The sequence below is a fragment of the Pempheris klunzingeri genome, chromosome 1 (assembly GCF_042242105.1).
Source record: "Pempheris klunzingeri isolate RE-2024b chromosome 1, fPemKlu1.hap1, whole genome shotgun sequence".
NCBI lineage: Eukaryota > Metazoa > Chordata > Actinopteri > Acropomatiformes > Pempheridae > Pempheris > Pempheris klunzingeri.
Window position 1 is genome coordinate 3,078,732 of NC_092012.1, and position 23,360 is coordinate 3,102,091.

Below are 23,360 nucleotides of genomic sequence, written 5' to 3' on the forward strand. Positions count from 1 at the left end.
AGAGTCGTGTTCACTCCACAGGATTATAGCCCTGATTCTCCACTCGCCAGCACTTTACAGAGATAAAAGCCAAAATCAGAGCTCAGACTCATCAGGGATTCCTCCTGGTGTCACTGATCAGTCACCCTGCAAACAACAACAATCAGCATTTCCTCTTGTGAGGCAGAAGACCTGACGAACACCTCTGCCTTCAGTTCGCTTCTTCATCCAGCGCCTGGTGTGGGAGATCACCGTTTACTTCCAGTTTTCCTTCTGGCAGTCGACATGTTTCTTTTACCATGACATCCCATCTGTTGGTGAGATTGCAGGTTACAACCAGCTGAAAGACCCTCGGCTCGCTCCTCCCATCCAGGATCCAGAGGATTCACACTAAATAAATAATATAGAATATTTTTCTTCTTGGTGTCGTCAAGTTCAAGCTGCTGCATCACTGAAAAACACGAAAAACCTTGTTTGACACAAAGACATGTGGGATATAAAGGGCTCATTGTTAGCTAACCGATCACAGTGATTCACAATCAGTGTTATTATCAATAATATATTCATTTTCTGCTAAATCTTACACACTTGACCTTTAACAGACATTTAAGTACTTATTTTCACCTAATCACCTTAATAGATAGAAATACTTTATTGACTATTATTGGGAAATTCTGGTGTTACAATAGTAAAGAAGTAAAAGTGACCACCACCATGAATACAAACAAATAAATAAGCAAAATAAAAATAAAAATGTACAAAATATTGCAGGTAAAAAAGTAAAAACAAAGTGTAATATACACTATAAACAGTACGTGCAAACTGAATGTGATGTGCAAAGTAAAAAGATTTAATCATCTTGATTGTAGTGTTTCTCATATCATAAAACAGATTTTAACAGTTTTGGAGGGCTTTGTCTTCCCAGAGGCCATGGACAGATGAGGACAATAGTTAAGGGGGTTGTGGTTACTGTTAATATGAGCAGCAAGTATAGAAAATGTCCTTTACAGAATCATGCAGTCAGCTTTTTTTTTTTTTTTTGCAACAGATGTAAAGTGATGAGTAAATGTGAGGAGTTATATTTCCACTGAGGAGAAATCCCTCTTTCTATATGGCTAAAGTGTCTCCTTTCAAACTGTAATCTCCAGCTCACGAGACACAGAGAAATGTGCTGACGCTCACTTCTGAATCCTGATAATGGAAACGCTTCTACAAACATAGCGAGAAGTTCACTTCTCCACTCTTGGCTCGTTCCTCTCGCTCAAAGATGCCGATAAAACACTTTTCATTGTGGAAAGTTTTCCTGGTGGATCTAAGCAGCTGATGTGGTCATGTGACACACCAGCTATGAAACATGTGACAGGACAGTAGGATGCTTCAGCAGTCCATTTTTCACATTATCTCCTAACATCAGCGGTGAGTTTCCATATATTCCTCCTTTCTTTTGGACTGACATGTAAAAGCAGATAAAGCTGCTGTCCAACAAGCATCCAAAACCAATTACACCTCCTAAATAATTGATCCTGGAGAGCAGCTGTTATTAGAGTTGTTGTAATGACTCACATTAGTCACGGAGGTTCTCTGTCTTTGCTGCTGGGCCAATGTAACATGTCTCTGTGTGACAAACACACCAGAGTAATGTCTCAGTGAGGGAAATCACTTCAGGCCCGAAGGTCAGTAGTGACCAGCTTTAACGTCCTGACGTGGACTGATGAAACATCACCCATGTCTGGAACAACACGACAGCTTCATGGGAAACACACAGAACAAAAAAAACAAACACTTTCTACACACGTACTGTAGTTGAAATCAGAACAAAACATTTAAGGGACACATGTTAGTAGTGAAAAGGACACTTGATGGCAGGAAGTGATGATAAGTGCTGCTCGTTACATGAAAATGCATTTGTGAAATGTCAAAGTGGCTTTTGAAGCTTTCCTCTCCTTTAAGGCTTCACGGCTGTTGTCATAATCACCAGCTCATCATCGTGACATTAACAGGAAGCTTAGTTTTGACATTTACGTGAAAATCCAAACTGTACTTCTTTAAAAACTATTTCTAGGGAAAACAATCTCACTGCTGGAGCTTTCGGTCATATCAGATGGTCTACTTCTGCAGAGTCAGACGTTTAAACGTCCATTTTGTAAAGCAAAGTACTCATGACATGACATGACAACTGGACCAACTACGTCTGCTGATGAAGATCACATGACGTGATAGAAAGCTCCACAGCTGGTGGTGGTGGGAATGTTTTCTCACCCTCCAAATGTTGCTTTCATCTTCAGTTAGTTAATATAGTCAGAAATATGTGGTCAGTGTAAACATGCAGACAGTCAATCAATCTTTATTTATGTAGCGCCAATTCATAACAGCGTTATCTCTTTAATTAAGAGAGAGACCCGACGATTCAGGAATTCAACATTAAGGATTCAAGAATCCCCACAGTGGCAGGAAGAACTCCCCTTTAAGGGGAAGAAACAAGGATAAATATTCATGTAGATAAAAGTCAGTACTGTCAATTATTGTTAAAATTCCAATATTGTTGAAAATGAGTCTATTATACAAGCCATTATCATCTTATTTGACTCCAGGATGATGATTAGTAATGTTTGGCTCTGTGATATTCTATGTAAAGGTATAAAAGGACCTTTTTTCTCACATGTTACAGATTGTGATGTGATATTAAACCAGAACTCAGGTATTTTTAAACCAGCGCCCCCTATTTTGGGGTCTAATGAGGACAAGAAGTTTTAGAATTGGTCCAGTAGACGGACTCGGCCAGCAGCTGTGAATCAGGCTGTCGTGGCTAAAACTAAATCCTTCGGGGGCAACTGCATCTGTCAAAGTACATCAAGTAAAAGTGCCGGTTTTTGCCACTGACAGGCTCAGATTGTTATTCTAACATTATGAAAAGGATCCCTGCTGAGAGAGACCTGGAAGATCCTTTAGGTTTAACCACAAACAGCCGTTATATGGCTCTCTGCACACACACACACCAGACTACATTCACTAAAACAGTCATTTTACCTCACAGAAGGTGGGACTTTGTGTGACAAAACTAACCCTTTAAAACACCAAAGTCACACAGTAACATGGTCAAACTGACTGATTTAGGCAGCAACTCCTGTGTTCTTTCACCTATCAGTTATTTAGACACCAAACTATGTAGTCAGTAGTTGGTTTTTCAGTCAGTCACACTTCTGGAACAATGTCTTTGTTGATGTTCATATTTCCCTTTTGTCTGATCTCTCCATCTGACGAACGTCACGTGATGTGATATCATACGATTATTTTCTCAGTTTTAAATTGTTGACTTGGTCCTCCAGTAGTTGAGTAGTGAAACAGGCAGTATTGGCCTTATACCATATGATCTGTCCTTTTCATTTATTACTTCCAAATTGTCACATTTTCCGCCTCCCTGGAAGTTCAGAGAACACGTAAAGTATAAAGACTGACAGGAAAGTCACTTTAAACACAACCAGTCGTGGCATAAGAGGCAAATTTCTACAATTACAAAATTAGGACTTCAAGGAACTGACAAATTCAAATTTCCCAGTGAGTAAAAACCAATTAGTGAAGTCTGTTTGAAGTGAAGAAGCTCCCGCCTCTTCCTGGATCTCAGTGCTGCTTGACCTGACGCTCCGGTTGACAATCAGCCTCTGATTAGACGATTAGAAGGGAAACCGGCAGCACCAGAGGCAGCACACAACAGGATCAGACGCAGGTCTCACTGGATATTTGTGAAGGAACAGTACCATCTTCTGGCAGCAAGCACAATGCCACAGCATGCAGTACCTGAATCAGAGGACTTCTACTGTGAAGCCCAGTTTAATTAGATTTAGTTTGGTTTCTTTTTTTTCTTTTTGTCGGGAAAAAGCCTGCAGGCAGTGGCTTCTCAAGCCTCCATGATTTCTAAATAGTGACAAAATCATAAAGTGAAGTCTGCACGTGTCCAGGAGAAGCCAGGCAGTCCAGTAAGGATGAATATAAACTGAAATGTGTCTTGAAAAAGTGATTTAAAAGTGTGGTTAGGTGTTATTTTCCTGTCAGCAGACATGTTTAGATCCCCAGAATCATTCCCTGGCTAATCTGATATATATATCTATATATATATATATTGTTTTTAATGACCTCAGTTATTCCCAGTCTAACTGATTCCACCTTCAACCTGCAGCAGAAGGTCTAACCAGCTTTAACTGACAGCAGCTGTGTGACTGTGAACTGCTGTTTCTAAGATCCATGGACGGCAGTGTTGGTCTGTGGTCAGATATCTCAACCGTTATTGGATGGATTTAGGCAAAATTTGGTACCTTTCTTGTTTTGATTGTGATAATTAGACATAATTTGTCTGAGGTTAATGACCAAATACCTGCAAAACTAATGAAGCACTGCTGAGTATCACATTCAGATCAGCCTCTACTTTGCTTTAGTGTGAATTAGTAACTCTAATATTAGCATTCAGCTAATTACAGCCATGCAGAGACTCTTTGAACAGCGAAACTTGATCCTTAATTTCCTTATTTCTTTCTATAATTGTATTTAGTCTGTTGTTATCTGTTTTATCTTATTGCAGAATGATATTGCAAGAGCCTGCAACTATTCAAATGTGATTTCTTTTGTAATTTAGATTAGATTTCTAATATAACGGAGCTGAATGGAATTCTTTTCCTGGCTCTTTTACGTGCCCTTATTACTCTGGATAATTCACAGGCGTCTCAATAAACAGCTTCCACTGCCGCTGTGTCTTTTGGTAGGAAGTCGCTCCAGTTGACGGCTGATTATCCGGGAACGTTGTTCCTGGAAAAACAAGATAAATCATTTTCATTTTAATTTTCAAAACTGTGAGCATCACAAAACAAATGATCAGCTTGACTGCACACCACGAATGCTTCAGTGAGAACAATATGTGTGTTTTTGGTGAACTTTTGACTGCTCAGTGCCTCTGCAGTGAGTCAGTCACACCAGGCAGCTATTTGTGTCCTTTTTATTGCTATATTCTGTTAAGTAACCGAGTCTGGAGGAATCCACGATGCTGGTGGCTGACGGAGATTGTGTTTTCCTTCCTTAGCAGCTTATTGGCATCACCATAAAATGATTTGCACTCTGAGCAGTGCACTTCGCAACTTGGGGTAATTGCGTCTCCGTTCCTGTTCTGTTCAGCTCTGATGTTGTGTGTGTGTGTGTGTGTGTGTGTGTGTGTGTGTGTGTGTGTGTGTGTCCATAAACACACACAACCAAAATGTGTTCGGTGAGATCAAAAAATGAAAATGAAGGTTAGACGCCTTGAGTTGGGTTTGAATTACATCTCAGCTTAATGGATTTCCGTTTATGCCACTGTGTGAGCTCAACACTGAAACCATTCATATTGAATATACAGAACCCAATTACACATTTCGCCCAGAGATATGCATGATGGATCCCTTTCATAAGCATCGTACTGTAGCTCACAGAATCTGAATGGAGTCGCTGGTAGTTTTGGAGCATTAAAGGATAACTCTGGTGTTTTTAGACCTGAGCCCTATTTTTATTTTGGCTTTGAAATGACAAGTAGATAAAAAAAAAAAAAAGATTTGGAATTGGTCCAGCAGATTCCTTCACCCTGCAGCTATGAACAGGCTTTGGGGCAACCGTGCCGTTCGACGTGTTGGACAACATAGAGAGCAACATACACTACTCACTAAAAGTAATATACTAAAAGGGATATTAGACTTTCAGGTGAAATATATGGAAAATGTAAACAGTGAATGCTACAGTGATATTATATCATGAAAGTAGGACGTTTAAGTAGAAGCATGCACTGGTGATTTTATTCATCTTAAACAGTTTACTGAAAGAAAATCTACCAACAGTGGTAGGTATACCACAACAAAACATTTTCAGTGTCTCAGTAAATTGGGACGTGGCCAAAGGACGTCCACTCCTCTCCTTTCTGTGACTCTTCCAGTCTCTGTATCTCTGTTCCAACCTCCTGATGACACTCTGTGACCCTCTAAGCTCAGTGAACACCTCCGTCTGAGGACTTCCTGTTTGAAGCCTCCAGTGTTGAGGTGCTGCTGATCAACTGTTAGGTGTCGTCTTGGTCTCATGATGTCAGAATGTGAACAGCAGGATGAGGAGGACTGTTTAAATACCAATTCTAACTGAAGCAGGAAATGTATTGGTGGATTCATGGATCAAACCTGTTGTGAATGTTGCTGTTAAGCTTCTTGTTAGAGAACAGCAGCTGGTGCAGAAAGTACTGAGACACTGAACAGTTGGACATGTGCATTCAAAGGTTTAGAGAAGGTCACATTAAGTTCACCTGGAAAGGTTAGAATGCATTTTAGGTTCATCCTGAAATTTCACCTGAAAGCTGAATATCCCTAACTTTTAGTGAGTAGTGTAATTTGTGGTTAAACCAAAAGGATCTTCCAGGTCTCTCTCTGTAGGGATCCTTTCCATGATGCTGTCACACACTTAGAATAACACTCTGAGCCTGTCAGTGGATCAAACAAGCTCTTTTAGTGGATCTGCTGGACCAATTCAAAAACGTTTTACACCTACCAGACATCGAGAACCCCTGTATGTAATAAAAGGGCCCTGGTTTAAAAATACAGGAGTTCCCTTTAAATATGATTTACAAGCTCAACATTTTACAAATGTTTTAGGTTCGGTGAGTAATGAACCTGTTTCCTGATTCTTAAAGTCAGATGAGGAACCCCAGGTTCAGAAAAGCAGCTGATATTTTCTGCTTTATTCAAAGCAACCAACAAATTCTTCACATTTTAATTTTCTTAAATTCCTTTTTCTTTCACTGTAAATGTTTTCTGTGTATTGTTTTCTGTGTATATGCTAATTTCCCCTTGGTTGGATGAATAAAGGTCCATCTTGAATCTAAACAGAAACACCATCCGTGGAACCAAGGACATCGTTTCCACTCATCTCTAAGCAGATTCCTCATTTTCCTCTTCCTCCCCAGTCACCAAAACGTGAACGACAGAATGTCTAAATTAATAAAAATGTTGGGGCCCCTTGAGTTATTACAATCACTACAGTGTGCTCCACATAACTCCTTTCACTGGGGAGATATAATCTAACAACATGGTAAGTAAAATAATTAGTTTGGCTCACTGGTGCATCACTAATCCCTTTACGACATTAACAAAAGGAAAACCTTATCGCAGCGTGTGGTAATTGGTGCCTCGCTGTAATTAAACCATTCTGTGCACAGAACATTATATGGGATCCCACAAAGAATGCCACTGTTGTAAAGCACTGTAATCACAATATCAGGTGAGTTAGTCTCTCCAGCTTGCTCCAATTAACTGAGGCTAACTTTAAGCTGCACTAATCAGTGTTTTAATGTTAATCACCTGACTCTGCAGCTCCTCCCAGCTTCGTGGAGGGTTTTAGCACCTTTCAGCTCATTGTTTTTTTTTTACAGTTGCAGCTTTACTGTTTCGATTCACTCTGCAGCTGCAGCTGTTCTCACCAAAAAGCTCCAATAACTCCACTGTGCACGACCTTCGCTGCACCAAACGGCAGACACACATAGTTAGAGACAAGCTGGCGACCATAGAGGAGCATTCAGCAGCTGAACAACCAAGGATTCAAGGATTCAAGGATTCAAGGAACTTTATTTGTCATACCAACACGTGTTCACACATGGGGAGGTACGAAATTATGTTCTCAGGTCCCGTTTTAAGCCAAGATAAATATCAATATAACAAATAAAATATAGAAAATAGAGGTCCTATATAAAATAATTTTTAAAAAAAATAGATATTTCCCTCTGGAGTTGGTAGAGACAAAAGAAAACTGGTAAAATGGGGGGTGAGAATTGGATTTACATTCATCAGATGGACACAAACATGACTCCAACCCAATGTTAGTGTTGCCTTATCAACTTTATTACGTAATAACATGTCAGAGTTGTATTTAAAGCTTGATCCACTGACCCCTGATGGTTAAAAAAGAATCAGTTAAAGCTGTGTTACATTTGCCGTACATGAGAAGAAGAAGCCAACACAGTTGTTCTTTATTGTCTGTTTTCCCGTGCATCCGTCTATAAAATACACCTTAGTTAGCACGATCAAATCTTTGTCAATCAAACGAAGAGATGAAGTTTCCTTTTGAATAAACTCACACAGCTCGCTGCTCGTTCATCGTCAGGTGAGAGAGTTAGATCATCCTGCGAACATGAATGTGCAGCTCATTTTGGGATTCACCAAATACCCCCGTCCACAGTAAGGGTGAAGAAATGCAGTCGGACTGGAGGGCAACAACGGGGAGCATCAGTCATACACAGCTCCATTTTATCACAGGGTCAAAGGTTAACAGCTGGCCCTCCACACATTACCTCTGGGCAAATCACTCTCTCTGTCTGTGTGACTGTGTGAAGTGTGTAGCAGTAATTGCCCCATACATCTCTACATCTCTATGTATCTCTTGGGAAGCATAAAAAGGTGCTGCTTGTCTGGAACAAACCTCCAATAATCAATATTCACCTGGAAGGAGATCAGGAAGATTCCCTGAAATCTGAATATTCAGCAGCATCTGTAAAAGCTCAGTATTCAGTGTAGTCAAGAAAGTTTCATCATTTAACTTCCATTATGTTCTTCAGATTAAAGCAACTTTAAGGAACTTTTTTAGTTTTGAGTTGATTTTGGCGCCCCCTGTGGGCAAAAGCAGTAATGTTTTATGAAATGAAGACTCCATTTCCCATGAGCACCATCACCTTTTGACGTAAAGGTCTTGATCTTGTTTGCTTTGCACGATAAATGCAGCTCACGTAAGCTATTATCAACTAAAAAGTTTTCTAGCTTTGTTTCAGCCACCGCCGTAAATTCATTCATAGATATAAAACCTCATCTCGCTGTCTGGGGAGAAGGCGGCCAATTCAGGATCAGTTTTAAACCCTTTCAAATCTGTAGCCAAACAACCAAACAAGCTTGGCGTTGTTTTCTCCCATGCTCCATCACTGTCCCTTTTTTTTTTAGCTTTTTCTTGTTCTTCCTCCTGCAAATATGATTCTTTGGACAAATGGCCCAACTGTAAGAGAACATGCAGGAGTGATTTTGATCTGTTGGTCACACAGGTTTACATCAGGCCTCTAGTTTAGTACATTATCCTTGCAGCTGGGTCACATTACCTGAGTGTGTCCTGGAAACAACGGCCTGTTTCAGCAGCCTAACCGGAGCTTTCTGCTTTCTGCGGCAGCTGTTGGTACAAACACAGGAGCTCTTTGTGGCTTTCGGCAGGCAATGAAAGCAGAGAGCTCGGGCGAGCCACGTTGTCCATTTTGTCCATTGTCCATTTTGTTTGACTACATTGAATTTGTAAAATAAAATACAATAGACGGAAACTTTGCGGGGCTGATTTAGAGAGGAGAAATCAATGGATAAAATACAGTATGTGTTTCAGGGGATTACTGAAATATGTGAAAAGATTTGTGCCAAAATGTCTAAAGTTACTTCCAGCATTAAGGTTAAACAATGAAAAAACACTACATAGCGCTCAGCCTCAGCCTAGTTTGGTCTGGTATGACTGGTGTTAGCTCATGTTAGCAAACCTCAGAGAAAATGAACAGATTGTGTAACTTCAACTGACATTGCTGAGTCAGTTTCCTGACTTTACAACTCTTCTTCTGCTACTGTGACACAACACCTTCATCACCATCCTGCAATTCAAACTCAATTTAACAAAATAAAGATTATAAACACTGTGGGTTGGGATTTTAGTCAGGAGTTGGGGAAACTACCCTGATTTTACACATCAAAGTGTCTAAAAGTCAGAACCAGAACCTCTGCCAGAACATTACCCACAAGGCAACGTTGCTTTGTGGGTAATGTAGGCAGCAGTTTTTGATGAGACAGAAGAAGTTGTGGACGACATCTTTGTTTCTGCTGCATCCAGTTTTGATATGTATCTTTTTAACTGTCCATCGTGAGTCCAACATCGTTATAGGAGTGTATTGCCAAATTGGTGGAGTGCTCCTTTAATACAGTTGATTCTAATATAAGATAGTGTTTTCATATATATTGTATAATTAGATTCATTTATATAGTTTATATACAGTCTAAACAGTATGTCAGGGCCATTATTACATTTTTAAAATATATTTTACACCCTGTGAACTAAATTAGAAGCTGCCTTTTCCCCTTAAACTGAAACGCAACACGTCTTTGCACCTGAAGTACATAAATATAAATGTACCATATAAATATATTTTCCATCATTAGATGCAGGGAGCGCTGAGGCTCTTCTATTATACACCATATATTATCAGGAACAGGAGGAGTGTCATGTACACTGAATGTGCTCGTCACAGCAATATGGATGAATTATTGAATGTAATATCACTCTGCCTTCTTTTCTCCATCAGGCAAAAGAGAAAAAAAAAAAAAGCTTGAGCCAAGCAGGATCTAACAATGAAGACACTTTTCATCCACTATTGACTTGTTTTTATTACGGGCTGAATTGCTTCAGGCATTGAACGAGGGAGGCATCACACTGCTGTTTGCCTCCTATCTTTTCCCCAAAGCCAAAAGGAGCCAAAGGACCTTTAAATGAGCTCTTCAGTCTTTTATGGTCCTGCAGATTAAGACTCCCGGGACAAACGAGAAGCACGTATCTGCCGGCTGCAGGCCACATACCGGACCTGCTCTGCTTCTCAGCTTGTTTTTTCCCTTCTTCTTCTTTAGAGCGTGGGTTTTGTCACAGTTGGATGCTTTGCTTTCATTCGTCACAGTTTGTGGTGAACTACAGCGAAAACACTGTGAATGAACTATTCTTAAAACAAGCTGTGGTTTAAATGTGTGCAGCAGTGGGGTGCACGGACTGTGAAGCTTTAAGAAAGGTCAGTTTGTGAAACAATTCACACTCTTTCTTAAGTGATAAACATTTTCATGCAGCATCCCGGATTTAAATCCAGAAATGCTTCCATGCCGGCTGCAGGGTTTTGTTTGTTTTCATATTTTTTATTAAAAACCAGATTCACACTGTGTTACATTTGACTTTATGTACGGTTTCACTTCTCTCAGCGACGACCCTGCAGGTGTTTTCCATTAACCGTAGAGAGAACAATGCCTGCTATGACATCAGCTTTCTGTCCTTAAAAGAATCATTTTTAAAGTTTAGATTTGGATCTAATGATGCTGAGTTATGTGACGTGCTGTAATTCAGCTACAGGTACGTATGACGTCAGTATGACATCAAACAATTTGGAAATAGAAGCTCGTCAATGAGGCCGCCTGCAGTCATGTCACCGTCTCTGTGGCTCTAAACAGCTTTTGTAGTCCATTGTTGTGTTGCCAGACCAATTAGTCTGGGTTGTTATCATTCCTCTGGTCAGAAATACAGCAGACACACCTCTCTTTTACAGAAAATATACTGTCCAGTTCCACATTAGCGACGGCCATCTTGGTTGTTTACTAAAAAGCTTCACCTCATTATAGATAAATGGTTGTGATGGGCTCAGCCTGGGCACCAACCTTGGTTCCCGTGCTCTGTTGTTTTGGTTTTACAGCACGTTTACTGTTCGGTTCAGTCTTTGTGGAGTTGGTGGAGACCAAACCAGAGACAAAAGGAGGGAGGATGTTGGATTGATGCATGCAAACTCATAAGGAACTCATAAGGAATGCTAATGCTGCTCTGTGTATGTCTACATTAATCATCACTCTTCTCTTTCTGCCTTAAATGAGTCTGGATAAAGCTGCACAACAGTGAGACTGAACTGTCATTTAGTTTTCATTTTACGGTTCGAAATAGTGAAAAAGATGTAAGATTTGTGATCCAGAGGTCTGGAACCAGAGAGGAAAGACATAATGGCTTTCCTCAGAGATATTGATTCGTGGAGTTATTGCACAGTAAAAAGTGTCAGTTGTTTCATCACTGACAGACTTTTATGTCCTTAAACTAGAGAAAACAATCATGTGACTGTAAATGGCACTTTATGTTGTGAGTCATGTATGTCAGGGCGGAGTAGATAAAGATTCTGTCAGAAATCATCGTGTCCTCGTGAAACACAGAAGAGGAAAACAGCAGGTTCACGGTCTTCCAGTCTTAATCATAGGTTTTTATGCTGTTCTCGTGCCCTGTGTTTATTTATTTCATTGCCTTTTATTTACTTTTAGCATTTTATTGTTGCTGTTTTTAGTCTCGCAAAATATTATTTATTGTTGTCTTTTCTAGTTTTTTTCGCCTGTGTTGTCTTAATCTGACTCTGTGAAGCACTGAGAAGGATGTTATAAATAGTTTGTTAAGTTGAGCGTTAAACCAAAAACCAGCTCATGTCCTCAAATCACATTAACTTTGTATTAAAGACTTTTTTCTCCATTTTTTAATGCATTTTTGTTTTTTATTTGTTTATTTATCCTCTCCTATGAGACCGACAGGAGTCAAGAAATCATTGTAGGATTCCACGGGTTCATTCATGTGAATATACAGCTGCAAAATTCAAAAATATTCTTCCAATTAAACATGTGTCATTCCTGAAATGGAGCACAGATGACAGGAAGACAGACCAGGACATCCTTCATAACTGGGAGTAATTACTGAGTGAATAAAATAACAGACAAATGTGGTGATAAATGTGTTTTATTGAACATGAACCATTTACATGCTACAGCAGATAACCAGGACTGTCAGCAACACAAACTCCATGCTTCTCCTCCGGCAGCAGCCGCCAACACAACAACGATGCATAATGGAAACAAATGATGGAATTAGAGACAATGAGATGTGACCATGGTGCCGTGGAGCCCGCTGGGGCTTCAGAGGGTGTTCGGCCCCCACAGACGTGATGCTGTGTGTGTGGACGAAGGAGCTTAAAAACCCTTCAGATGCACTTGAGCAGGTAGGAGTTGCAGTTGGCTCCTCGGCCGCAGTCGCAGAGCTTCCCGATGCGAGGGCCGAACTTCATGGCACACCTGTCCCCCATCCCACACTGAGGAGGGGGGGGAGAAAGACACAGAGGTCATTCACATACTGGACAGACAGATCCTTGGCAATAAAGTTGTAAGAAGTCAAAATAAAATCCCCCCAAAAATGACAAAGATGGCAGGTTTCATCTTGACAAACAGCAGCTCAGGCCTCTCTGTTCATTCCTCTGCTTTGATTATCTGTCTTCACTTTCTCTTCATTATTTTGACTTATTTGACACAAGAGAATGAGCGTGAGACGTCCCAGCATTATTTCATTTAATAATTAAATCCTGTTCGTTAGCTGCTTCTGTCAGATTTCAGGAGGACTTAAAGGTTTTTGTGGCTTTTAAGTTCCTTAAGCTCTTTCAGCTAATTGGAGTCGGGCAGCCACCTTCATTAGTCCGTAATTACACCGAGCAGAAGTCTCTTGTTGGCATTTTCTTGTTATCTTTTAATTACTTTAATTAAACAGCAGTGGCGAACAGAATACACAGGACTGGCCGGGCGTAACCAAAGTACACTATGCTTTTCCTCACAGCACAGCAGTGGAGGGTACATTCATACACTTTGGTACAATCTTAAGGTGAATATTAGCAATTGATGTTACTTTTCTACATTTGTGAGGAAAATATTGTACTTTTAACTCCACTTCTTTTATTCGATACATTAAGTTATTAGTTACTTTTACAAATTCAGATTATTAACACAAAATACTACCAATAAATACAGTTTGAAGTGATATATTAATATAGAATAAGCTGCACAGCAGTATATATAAAGTAGGTTAAACTCCACTGTGCTTTTGAAACATTTATTCTCTTCCACTGCGAAGGTAAAGGTGCATGAATACATCTAGTGAATGAAGTGAGGTTACCAGTGGGATGCTTCCTCTTTTCTCAGTGGAGGAAATGCGGTTATGCGCCCTGCCCAGCAGAACCTCCAGAGCCTCTACCTGCTCGGCAAACAGTGGACCACAGAGACAAGAAGAAGAAAAACCATTACACCTGAGGAGAATGTGTCAGGAGACAAGATGTCATTCTGGATCACATGAAAGTACACACACACACATTTCCCCCCAAAGTTCTTTAGATTGGCTGCACAGAGTTTAGGAGGGCTGAAAATAAGGCGAATAAAGTCTGACATCCTCTCAACAATCATGAAAAAAACCCAAAATCAACCCCAGTGTGACTACACATGCATGCACAGGTCTGTTATAGTTATACTTTAAGTCCTTTGTGTTTCCCATAAGGCTGAACTAAAGAAATGTGTTTATTCTATAAACCTGAATAAAAGAAAAGAGGGTTTGCACAGAGCTGCACATTCACAGCCAACAAACTCTGCAAAAACTCAAAGGGCATAAAATTCTTTTTCGCTTCCTGTGATGCACAAAGACTTAAATGCAACAATCCATTATCTGGATAAGAGAAGAGCTCCTCAGATACTCACCAGGTCTCTGTCTGCGGCTGGCTCGGGTTTGTCCACTCCAAAGTCCTCCGCGGACACTTCCTGGGACGCCTGGCCGGAACACAGGACGGACAGCAGGCCGACAAACAGCAGCCCGCGGAGCATCCAGGAGCTCTCCATGGTGCTGCTGCTGCAGGAGGAGGAGGAGGAGGAGGAGGTGGAGGAGCAGGAGGCAGCAGATCAGGACTAGAGGAGGAGCACAAGGTCGCGGCAGGTCGGCAGGAGGTTCTCCCTCCACGCATCCGACCTTCTCCTTATATTGACTCCGAGCCCCGCCCGGGAGGCCACTGCAGGAGGATCCCTGACATCTGTTTGCTCTCAACTAGTGAATGAATCCTTGTTGTAGTCGCATAAAAATGACAAAACAATATGCAGAATAATGTTTATCGATGCATTAACATGTTTTTATTGGGATATCTGCATCACATACATCTTTTGTACAGTACATGTAACCCAGTTTTATATTAGTATAATAACATAATAACACAACACATCACACACCCCAAATATCCTCAGTGACAATGACAATATCAAAAGTAGTAAAGGAAGGAAACAAAAAATATAAAAATAAATAAATAAATAAAAAATAAATAAAAAATACAAAAGTGTGTTAAAGCATTAACATGTTTATCACTTTAATGTTCCAGCTGGTCAACATGGAGCTCAAGGTAATGACTTTATTCAGTGCTGGGTAGTTTGTGAGTCTCTCCTGAGGATCAATAGAAACTTACTGCAACCTGTAATAACACATTAGAATTGATTTGGCAATTAAATGTTGTGTTATTATTCTGAATCTGCAAAGTAAATGAATGTAGTGGAGCAAAAAGTGTAATCTCTGTAATCTGGTGTAGTAGAAGTAGAAACTTAAATGTTCAAGTCTGCAAAACTGCACTTTAATACAGTAGTTGAGTAAATGTACTTAGTTACTTTCCATTACTGCACAGGAGCTTCCTGGTCACATGATACTGTTGGACAGTAAACTGAAGGATGGCTTTAATGCTACGTTGTGAAGCAATGAGTTTTATTTCACTCCTCATTAAAACGCCATAATTCATCCTGACAAAATCACATCAGGAAACATTTTAACTTTATTATATTTATTATATATTATATTCTGCTATTTAATTTTTCTAATTCTTAACTGTGTGCTTTTATTTTTTTTGTCTGTCCCTTTGAGCTGCTGTAACAGCAAAGTTTCCCCACTGAGGGATCAATAAATAAATATCTTAACTTCATCAAGTCAAACTTAATAACTAAATAATAATTAATAACTAAATACAAGCAGAGTCCACTCAGAGGTGCTGACAGGATGCTGTCACTATGTGGACGGAGCGTCTCTCAGTAAACACACCTGATGGTCGTCTGATGTATATACAGTATGTGAGTGGTTCAAACTCTACTGTTCATGTGACTCACACTCTTTTACGTTCGCTTTAATGTTTCTGTGTCTTGTTTTTATTGTGTTTTATGTCCCTATAAAAGCACTTTGGATCACCTTGTGTCTGAAAAGGTGCTGTACAAATAAATGTGCCTCGATTCTTTTGCTGTCAGGTGACCCTTTTATACAGGTACATCTAAGTGTGTTTTCTGTCATATATATCCACTATACGCACTATTTAAACTATAAAAGACCACCTGTAGACCCACATAGAAGAAATCAGACCTAGCTGGTCACGTTAGCATCATGCTAATGTGACGTAGCCTAAAGAAAAGCTGAATTCACCAAATAAGTGCCAGTTTATTCACCTTACTGGAGCCACTACTGTACCTTTATATACACAGCTGTAGTTAACGGTTACAGCAGACTCAACTTTCATTTAATAAAGTGAAATTACAATGGATGTGTTAATTATCTAACCAGCACAAATGAGAGGTGCGTCTCTGTGGAGATGTAACTGTCTGTTAACTATTAATATGTTTAATAAAGGTGGAGGTCCCACAGGACAGAGATCTGTCCCTGTGGAGAGCAGGACAGCACTCATCTGTTTCACACAGTCAGCGTATCGATTTACATTACCGCTCAGCCGTGTGTGTGTGTGTGTGTGTGTGTGTGTGTGTGTGGAGGTGTTCCTTAATGTGAATGAGGAACACTTCACTGTTTCTAAAGAGGATGATACATTATACATCTTTTTATTTACTTCTTTGTCCCCAGGCCTGGACACTGTGCAGGCAGCCATCACTGATGCTGCTAGTTATCCATGTTTTCTCCTCTATGACACGTCGAGACGTCTGCTGTGAAAGGAGACCCATTAGATGAACCAGCACAAGGAGACAGAGGATTTTAAGCACGCTGTTCCTTCTCCAAGTAATGAGAGTCCTACTGAATATGGAGTATTTGTTCATCCTGTAAGTTAGAAACACTCTGCACAACATGAATAACTGACAGCAGCAGCTCATATTTTAGAAATGACTCTTTATTAAAGGGGCACACCGATGATTTTACACAGAAAAGTCAGAGGCCAGAGGCAGAAAACACCTTTTTTCCTTACCAACGCTTAATTAAAAGATAAATGACCATCTGCAGGCCGAGAGGACGAGGGAGAGAAAAATGTATTGGATTGTGTCTTTGCCTTTCTTTGCCCCCCCCCACCCCACTAACAACCAATCATATCAGCAGAAGAAAGTGTTGGTCGACAGATAAAGGCTGTGAATTATCTAACCACAGCACAGTGCACTTAAGGCTTAAGTGTCCTTAACTGAGGGACTTACTTAAGGGACAGAATCCCTTAAATGTTTTCCTGTAGGTAAAGAAAAGCCTGCAGTAAAAAAAAAAAAGGAATAAAAGAAGACAAAAAAGATTCAAACTCTGAAGGAAGACAATAAAAGAAATGACACACTAAAACTTATTTTAGTTTTAGTTTAGTTTAGTTTAGTTAACAAACAGCATGCAAACTGCAGGTGTGAAGCTGAAAAGACCAGTCCAACAAAAAGATGATGGTGGTTGCATGATGGGAAAACGTAGGGTCAAGTGGCAGAACACCTCTGCAAAACACGAAATACCCCTTTAAATGCACCAATTAACAAAGTGTGTTGGCACTCAGCCTGCAACTACAATAGTGAGGGTTGACCATGATATTACTTTTATTTTTATTACATAACTTTTACTTTATATTCAAGTGATTTTTAATTAGATATTTTAGTCTGAATCTGTGAACATTTAGATATATTGAGTTCAAAACTACTGAAATCTGCCTATAAAACATCCATCATCAGGTTTTTATTGGCTCTGCCTTTGAAGATGTGACACCAAATTCAAATTCACTTACAGATGGAGCCACACAGAAGTGCTGGCTGGGCCATGACAGGGTCTGTGGGGGGCCTCCGCCGTCAACCCCGGCATGACTGACCCCACTGACCCCGGCATGTCCCGTCAGGAGAGAGGAGGACAGGAGGGAGACTCCTGGTGGCTGGAAATCACCTGAGAGGCCTTTGGTGGGGAGTGACGGCTCTGAGCTGCTGCCCCTTTAGCTCCCAGCTGTTTCTGGAGCTTTCAGCCTCAGGCCGTGTGCTGAGATTATTTTGTCAAACTGCTTTCAAAGGCAAGAATGAGCTTCAGGCTACAAGGTCTACAGGTTAGAAATAACTATTTAAAAAATGGTTTGCACATCGCTGAAAGAAAGTAGAACTGAGATATTTATGATGAGATGAGAAGATCTAACATTTCTTATCTATTCTACAAAGTAAAATATGAATGATTTTATTCTTACTGTGAACCTTGTTATATTCTTGGTGTTGTGTAGATTGTAATTATATTTCTATACTTTATATTTACAGTCTTTCTTACTTTGTGCTGCAACTATTAAAGAAACGTCTGTACTCTTTGTCTGCTCCTCATTCCTGCAGATCAACTTGTTTTTTCTCTTCAGACGATCCATTCAGTTGTTTTTATTGTTTGTCCTCCATGTTTAACTTTAAAACAAGTGGATTCAAATGTTTTAGCTGCTGATTTGGATGTCAGATCATCTCAATGTGAGCTCAGAGTAACTTTTTAAACTCCACCCACAGAGCTTCAGGACATCTAGCAACAGAACCACAGACCCTGAACACTTGGGCACCTTTAAACAACTTCCCATTTTGCTGCAGGACCTCAGGATCCCACTTAGCGTTCCCCTGAAGGTCCCCGGGCCGCAGTTTGGAGCCCTGCCCGGTCTCCGGGGTGCGGAGGACAGCAGGGGTCGCTGCGCCCGCAGTGTGGCCGCCTGGAGGCTGCCGAGCTCCGTTTCCTGAAACGCATACTTCAGGATTAGGAAGAACACACCCAGTGACATCAGTGAGGTTTGAAGAAGAAGAAAAGTCTCAACTCAAACTGTGCAGAAGAGGAACAGGAGGGCCGAAAGGTCCTGCCCCGCTTTTTTCTCTCGGTTTTTACTGTTTTTTTTCTCCTCCAGCTCCGGAGAGTTTGGGAGCCGAGCTGCTCAGGCCGTGCGTAAAGTTTGACGTGAAGCGAAAAGAGGAGCCGCGTTTCTCCAGAGAGGAGGATGTCAACTTCAGACGAGGCGGACGGGCTGCGGCCGAGATATGGCTGTAAGTGTGCTGTGTTCTGTGCTCACCTAGAGATGCCAGGCGGGAGGCTCTCTGTCCCCCCGCAGCCCCGCTTCTGCTCGTGCAAACGCCCCCAAGAAACTTCAGAAAAGTCTCGTTTGTCGGCCTCTCGGTCAGATCGGGGTTTTATTTCTGACAGCATGCTCACAGCCTGATTATGACTTCCGCGTTTGTTTGTTTGTTTGTTTTTTATCATAATGCATCGCAGAGTTGAGAGGAGAGAGTGGGGGGGAGGGGGGGAGGAGGCCTGCTTTTACAGTTTACACAACTTTTTTTTCCATCTATATGTTACTCCAAGCTGATTCAGGCTCTCTGTTGTGGCGCAAGTGAACAGCAGGGCAGAATATTCCAGCTTTAGTCGTGAAAAGTTTTGTGTTTGAGCTCTAAAACAGACATGAAATAACTCAGTAACCAGGGAAAAACAATCAGATTCTAAGTTTGGGTTTGGGAGCAAAATCTGGAGAAAATGTATGATGCAGTCCTCCAGTGAAACTTTACACTCCTTCATCCATCAGATATGGAAAACAGTCAGTAGCTTACTGGTCTCAGTTTTCCAGCTTTGAATACAAACTGAGAAACTGGTGCTCAGGAGGACTTTTCCCAGCTTTTCATGTCAGTTTTTGTTGAGATCAGGATTTACCTGTTGATGCCGGATCCCAAACAGGCTGAACTCTCCCACCTCAGCTGTGACAGGAGGCTAAAATGGGGCCTCTTTGTATTGCGCTGCTTCCTGTCCCAACCCCCCACCCCCCCAATCCCCCTCTCTACATAATTTTGGGAGGAAAAATACCTCTTTGCTCTTTGGGGAACATCGCTCTGCAGGCGGAACCACGGCTCCACTCTGGGCCGTCCTGAGGGAATCTCCCCGTGACCTCCCCTGCATTGTTTTTTTGTTTTCAGTGTACAAATAAGCAATTTACAGACAAAAGCATGCCCACACCATCCAGTGCCAGGCCTCGGTGAGCTCATGTGTTAACGGGCTGCACAGATGACTAATAAAGAGGCTGTTTCCTTAGGGTTAGAGTATGGAAGCTCGGAGAGGCCAGAAAGCTGCATGGAAACATTTCCCAGCTTATGAAACGGGGACAAAGTTAATAAACAAAATGTAAAGTCAATATTTCTGTTCTTTTGCGAGAGTTTTCTTGTGATCTCATTACATTCGCTCCTGTTGTTGCTGCTGTTGCTCCAGCTGTCCTGGATGGTGTGGAGAGGCTCACGGCGGAGGAGATGGATGAGCGGCGGCAGCAGAACATGGCCTACGAGTACCTGTGTCACCTGGAGGAAGCCAAAAGGTAAGAGCTGGAAGACTGCAGGCCACAAAAAAGGAGAACTGAGGAGCGAGCAGTGACACCGGCTCTGATTCATGGCACAGATCATCTCCCAGTCTGGGACTCGGCATTTAGTCAGTGGAGGCTACTCCCAAAGAATTATACACTGTAGAAAAGTAATGTGGAGCTGTCATTAGGGCTGCAACTGAGTTATGTTTCTAAGTGGCAATCCCAAATTCCTAGAAGTCTTCAGATTGCTCCTGTGGTCTGACCAACAGCCAAAAACCCAAAGATAATCAGTTTTACTGTCAAAAAAGGAATCTTTTTTTGTCTTTTATGTTTAAAAAAAATGCTTAAAATTGCTGCTGACTGTTCCAAACTGGCACCAGACGGTGGGACATAAGTGAGAAGGTTTGATTCCCACTCGCTTGCTCTTGTCACGTTGATGTTCCTGTGGACGTCTTGGACGGGGCTGGCTGCTGAAGTCTGGGAAAGATCCATAGTTTTACAGCTTTAGATTGAAGGATGCATTGATCTGGTGCACTGAACTGGTATCGGCACCAATACTGATCTTATTAAGGGGATCAAGTATCGTCTGTCTTCTTTCTTCTTCTTCTTTGTCATCGTCATATCAGTCACAGTCCTCCAGTCACAGCAGGACGCTGGTTTAGGTCGGGACTTTAGTGCTAAGGTTTAATTTCGTGGACAAATGGATCTGAATCATCTACAACATCTAAATAAACCAATTCTCATGAAGCATGAAGACATTGGTGATGGGTGTAACTGGATTTGCTGAGCAGAGATCAGAGCACTTCATTGTAGAGCATCACAAAGAGGTTGAATAGACTTTACAACTTTATATTTGGAGCACAACCAAACCTCGTGTGTGTGTGTATATATGTTTGTGTGTGTGTGTGTGTGTGTGTGTGTGTGTGGTTGCCTGAACTTGTTAACAGCCGCATGCGTTTGCTCTGAGTGACTCTGGAGTTGACCCCCCGCTGCGGGCTCGCAGATTCAAAAGGGGAAGGATTGGACGAGACAGGAAGTGACTCAGTCCCTGTTGATTTTTGTATCTCCCCCTGTTGCCACAGAAACCCGCAGTTGTCATAGCAACAGGTTCCGGTGTAAGCGCCGGAGTCCGCGCTGCAGCGAGAGTGTGCGCGCACTCTGATAAAAGCCGAGCGGTTGTCTGTTTGCTGCTCCACATCCCTCACCTGCTGTGTGGTTATCGTCCATCTGTGATGTTCAGGAAATTCCTGGAATGATTTGTGTTTGGTCTAAACCCACTTTTCGACACTTTTGCCTCAGTTTGTCCTCTCCCTTACTCCCCCAGGGAACTTTTTGTTCATACCATGTGTGTGTGTAGATCATCTAGTCAGGCTTGAGCGACTGCTCGTTAGAGAAAACTAGACATGGAATGCATTTCTTTCATTAATGTGGGTCACGACTCGTCTTTTTCTAAACCCACCACATCTCAGGTGTTAGACAGCGTGGTGACAGGGTTTGCCCCCTCGGAGGAAGGGTTCTGGGTCTTTTTACTCAACCCAGTGTGCCGGGAAACGTTGAATAGTTCATTCTAGACCTTGGAAACAATAACTGACAAACATTTTCACCGCAAAATTTGACTTCTGTACATGCTGTAGTAGTGGGCTGGTGGGCACACAGTCATATTTAGATTTGATGAATTAATAAAAGGTCACATCATTGAACACCAACGGTTTAAAACCTCTGTAGACCTTCTGCAGTAGCTCACAGTCAAACTAGAGACATCTGTAGGAGGGGATGAATGAGCACACAAAACATTTAGTGTGAAACCACATGTGGACAAAACAAGGCCCACATTCAAAGATCAATTTTAGCCCCTAGATCCACCAAGCATTAACATGCAGTCTGGATCTGAACTACATCTGGACCAGATGTTCATGCAGTCTGCACAACGAGACGACGTTGAAAGGTCGCTTGTAGCCCTCACAAAAGGTGATCCAGAAAAGAATGAGGTGCTGCAGGGACCAGCTACCAGGTCTAATCTGGGCCTTAACGTTTCATATTGGAACCATTAACCAAAATTATAAAAAATTGTCCAGCCCTGTTGGACTTTTCCATAGTTTGGCACCACGACTCTCTGCTCTGACATTCAGTCTTCTGCCAGCTCGTGTCAGAGGGTGAACTTGGCAGCTCCTAATGGCTACAGAGTTAGCTGGTTCTGGTTAATAAGTGGGTAAGTAGTAGTGTAGACTTGATACAGGAGATAACCCACCTCAACTCCTCCTCAGGAAAATAAGTTACTTGTAAATTAAGAGGTTCAGAATGTATGGAAATAAATCAATCAATCTTTATTTATATAGCGCCAATCCATAACAAATGTGATCAAGCTGCTTTAAAGATAAAGAGCAGGTCTAGACCAAACTCTTTAGATCGGAGAGAGACCCAACGATTAGTATCAGGTGTTCTGCAACAGTGGTGAGGACAGAAACCCCTTTTAAATGCTTTGAACAAAATTAGCTAGAAAACTCACATTTCTGAACATCAAAAGCATCCATTTTTTCTTTTATATAACAGTAATTCATAATAAACGTTATCTGAAGATATTTTCCATACAGAGCAGCTCAAGATCCTACATCTCCCTGAAGAGAGGCCCAACAATTCAAGAGCTGAAAATTAAGGGTTCGAAAATGGACGTTGGCTGTTGAATCTGAAAGAAAATCAATAGGAGATTAGAAGTTAATCAGTCGAATTAGTCTCACAAGCTCTGAGTTAAACCAAGATGGACTAAAGAGGAAGATAAAACCAGACCCGCTGCCCCGTGTGAAGGTGAGAGACCAGGTGAACTTAATCAGGTAAATGAGGGGTGATGGTAATGGTTTGGATCCACTCGTTCTCTTCTCGGCTGCTGAGGTCCCACGTTGGGTTTCAGGTAGGCCGAGCTCCATGTGGGGGACACCTGAGCCTGCAGGGGAATGCTGGGAGGAGGAATGCTGTGTGTGTTGATGCTGGGTGGTATGATGGGAATGCCTCTGACAGGTGCACAGCGGGGAGTGAGAGCGTACCTGTGTGCCTGCTGGGGACGGCTGCAGGAATGCATCGTGGCTGTGTCACTGTCAGATGTGTGTCTGAGAGCAGAAGGCCTCCCTGGACTCACCTTGTCTCAGCAGAGAGATGCAAACGATGTGTTATCGCTCTTATTTTCATGTTCCCATCCAGTGCA

At 41.5% G+C, this 23,360-nt stretch overlaps 2 protein-coding genes across 2 annotated transcripts in view; one reads left to right on the plus strand and one right to left on the minus strand.

Annotated features, from left to right (window-relative positions):
* Positions 1-12,796: 12,796 nt before the first annotated feature.
* Positions 12,797-14,492, minus strand: cartl (cocaine- and amphetamine-regulated transcript-like). Its single transcript, XM_070836227.1, has 3 exons — positions 14,328-14,492; positions 13,756-13,833; positions 12,797-12,904 (listed from the first exon to the last, which is right to left on the minus strand). The coding sequence occupies exons 1-3, from the start codon at positions 14,463-14,465 to the stop codon at positions 12,797-12,799; spliced, it is 324 nt and encodes a 107-aa protein (XP_070692328.1). The 5' UTR covers positions 14,466-14,492.
* Positions 14,493-18,745: 4,253 nt separating this feature from the next.
* iqgap1 (IQ motif containing GTPase activating protein 1) overlaps positions 18,746-23,360 on the plus strand; it is a 41,956-nt gene continuing 37,341 nt past the window's right edge. Inside the window, exons 1-2 of the mRNA XM_070836169.1 lie at positions 18,746-18,869; positions 20,077-20,179. Of these exons, the coding sequence (XP_070692270.1) occupies positions 18,824-18,869; positions 20,077-20,179 (149 nt within the window). The 5' untranslated portion in view covers positions 18,746-18,823. The remainder of the gene's footprint in view (positions 18,870-20,076; positions 20,180-23,360) is intronic.

Coding starts and splice junctions, on each gene's coding strand:
- cartl (XM_070836227.1), bottom strand. CDS start 14,465: ATGGAGAGCTCCTGGATGCTCCGCGGGCTGCTGTTTGTCGGCCTGCTG. Junction 13,834..14,327: donor CAGCCGCAGACAGAGACCTG/GTGAGTATCTGA, acceptor TTTGCCGAGCAG/GTAGAGGCTCTGGAGGTTCT. Junction 12,905..13,755: donor AAAGAGGAAGCATCCCACTG/GTAACCTCACTT, acceptor CCCCCTCCTCAG/TGTGGGATGGGGGACAGGTG.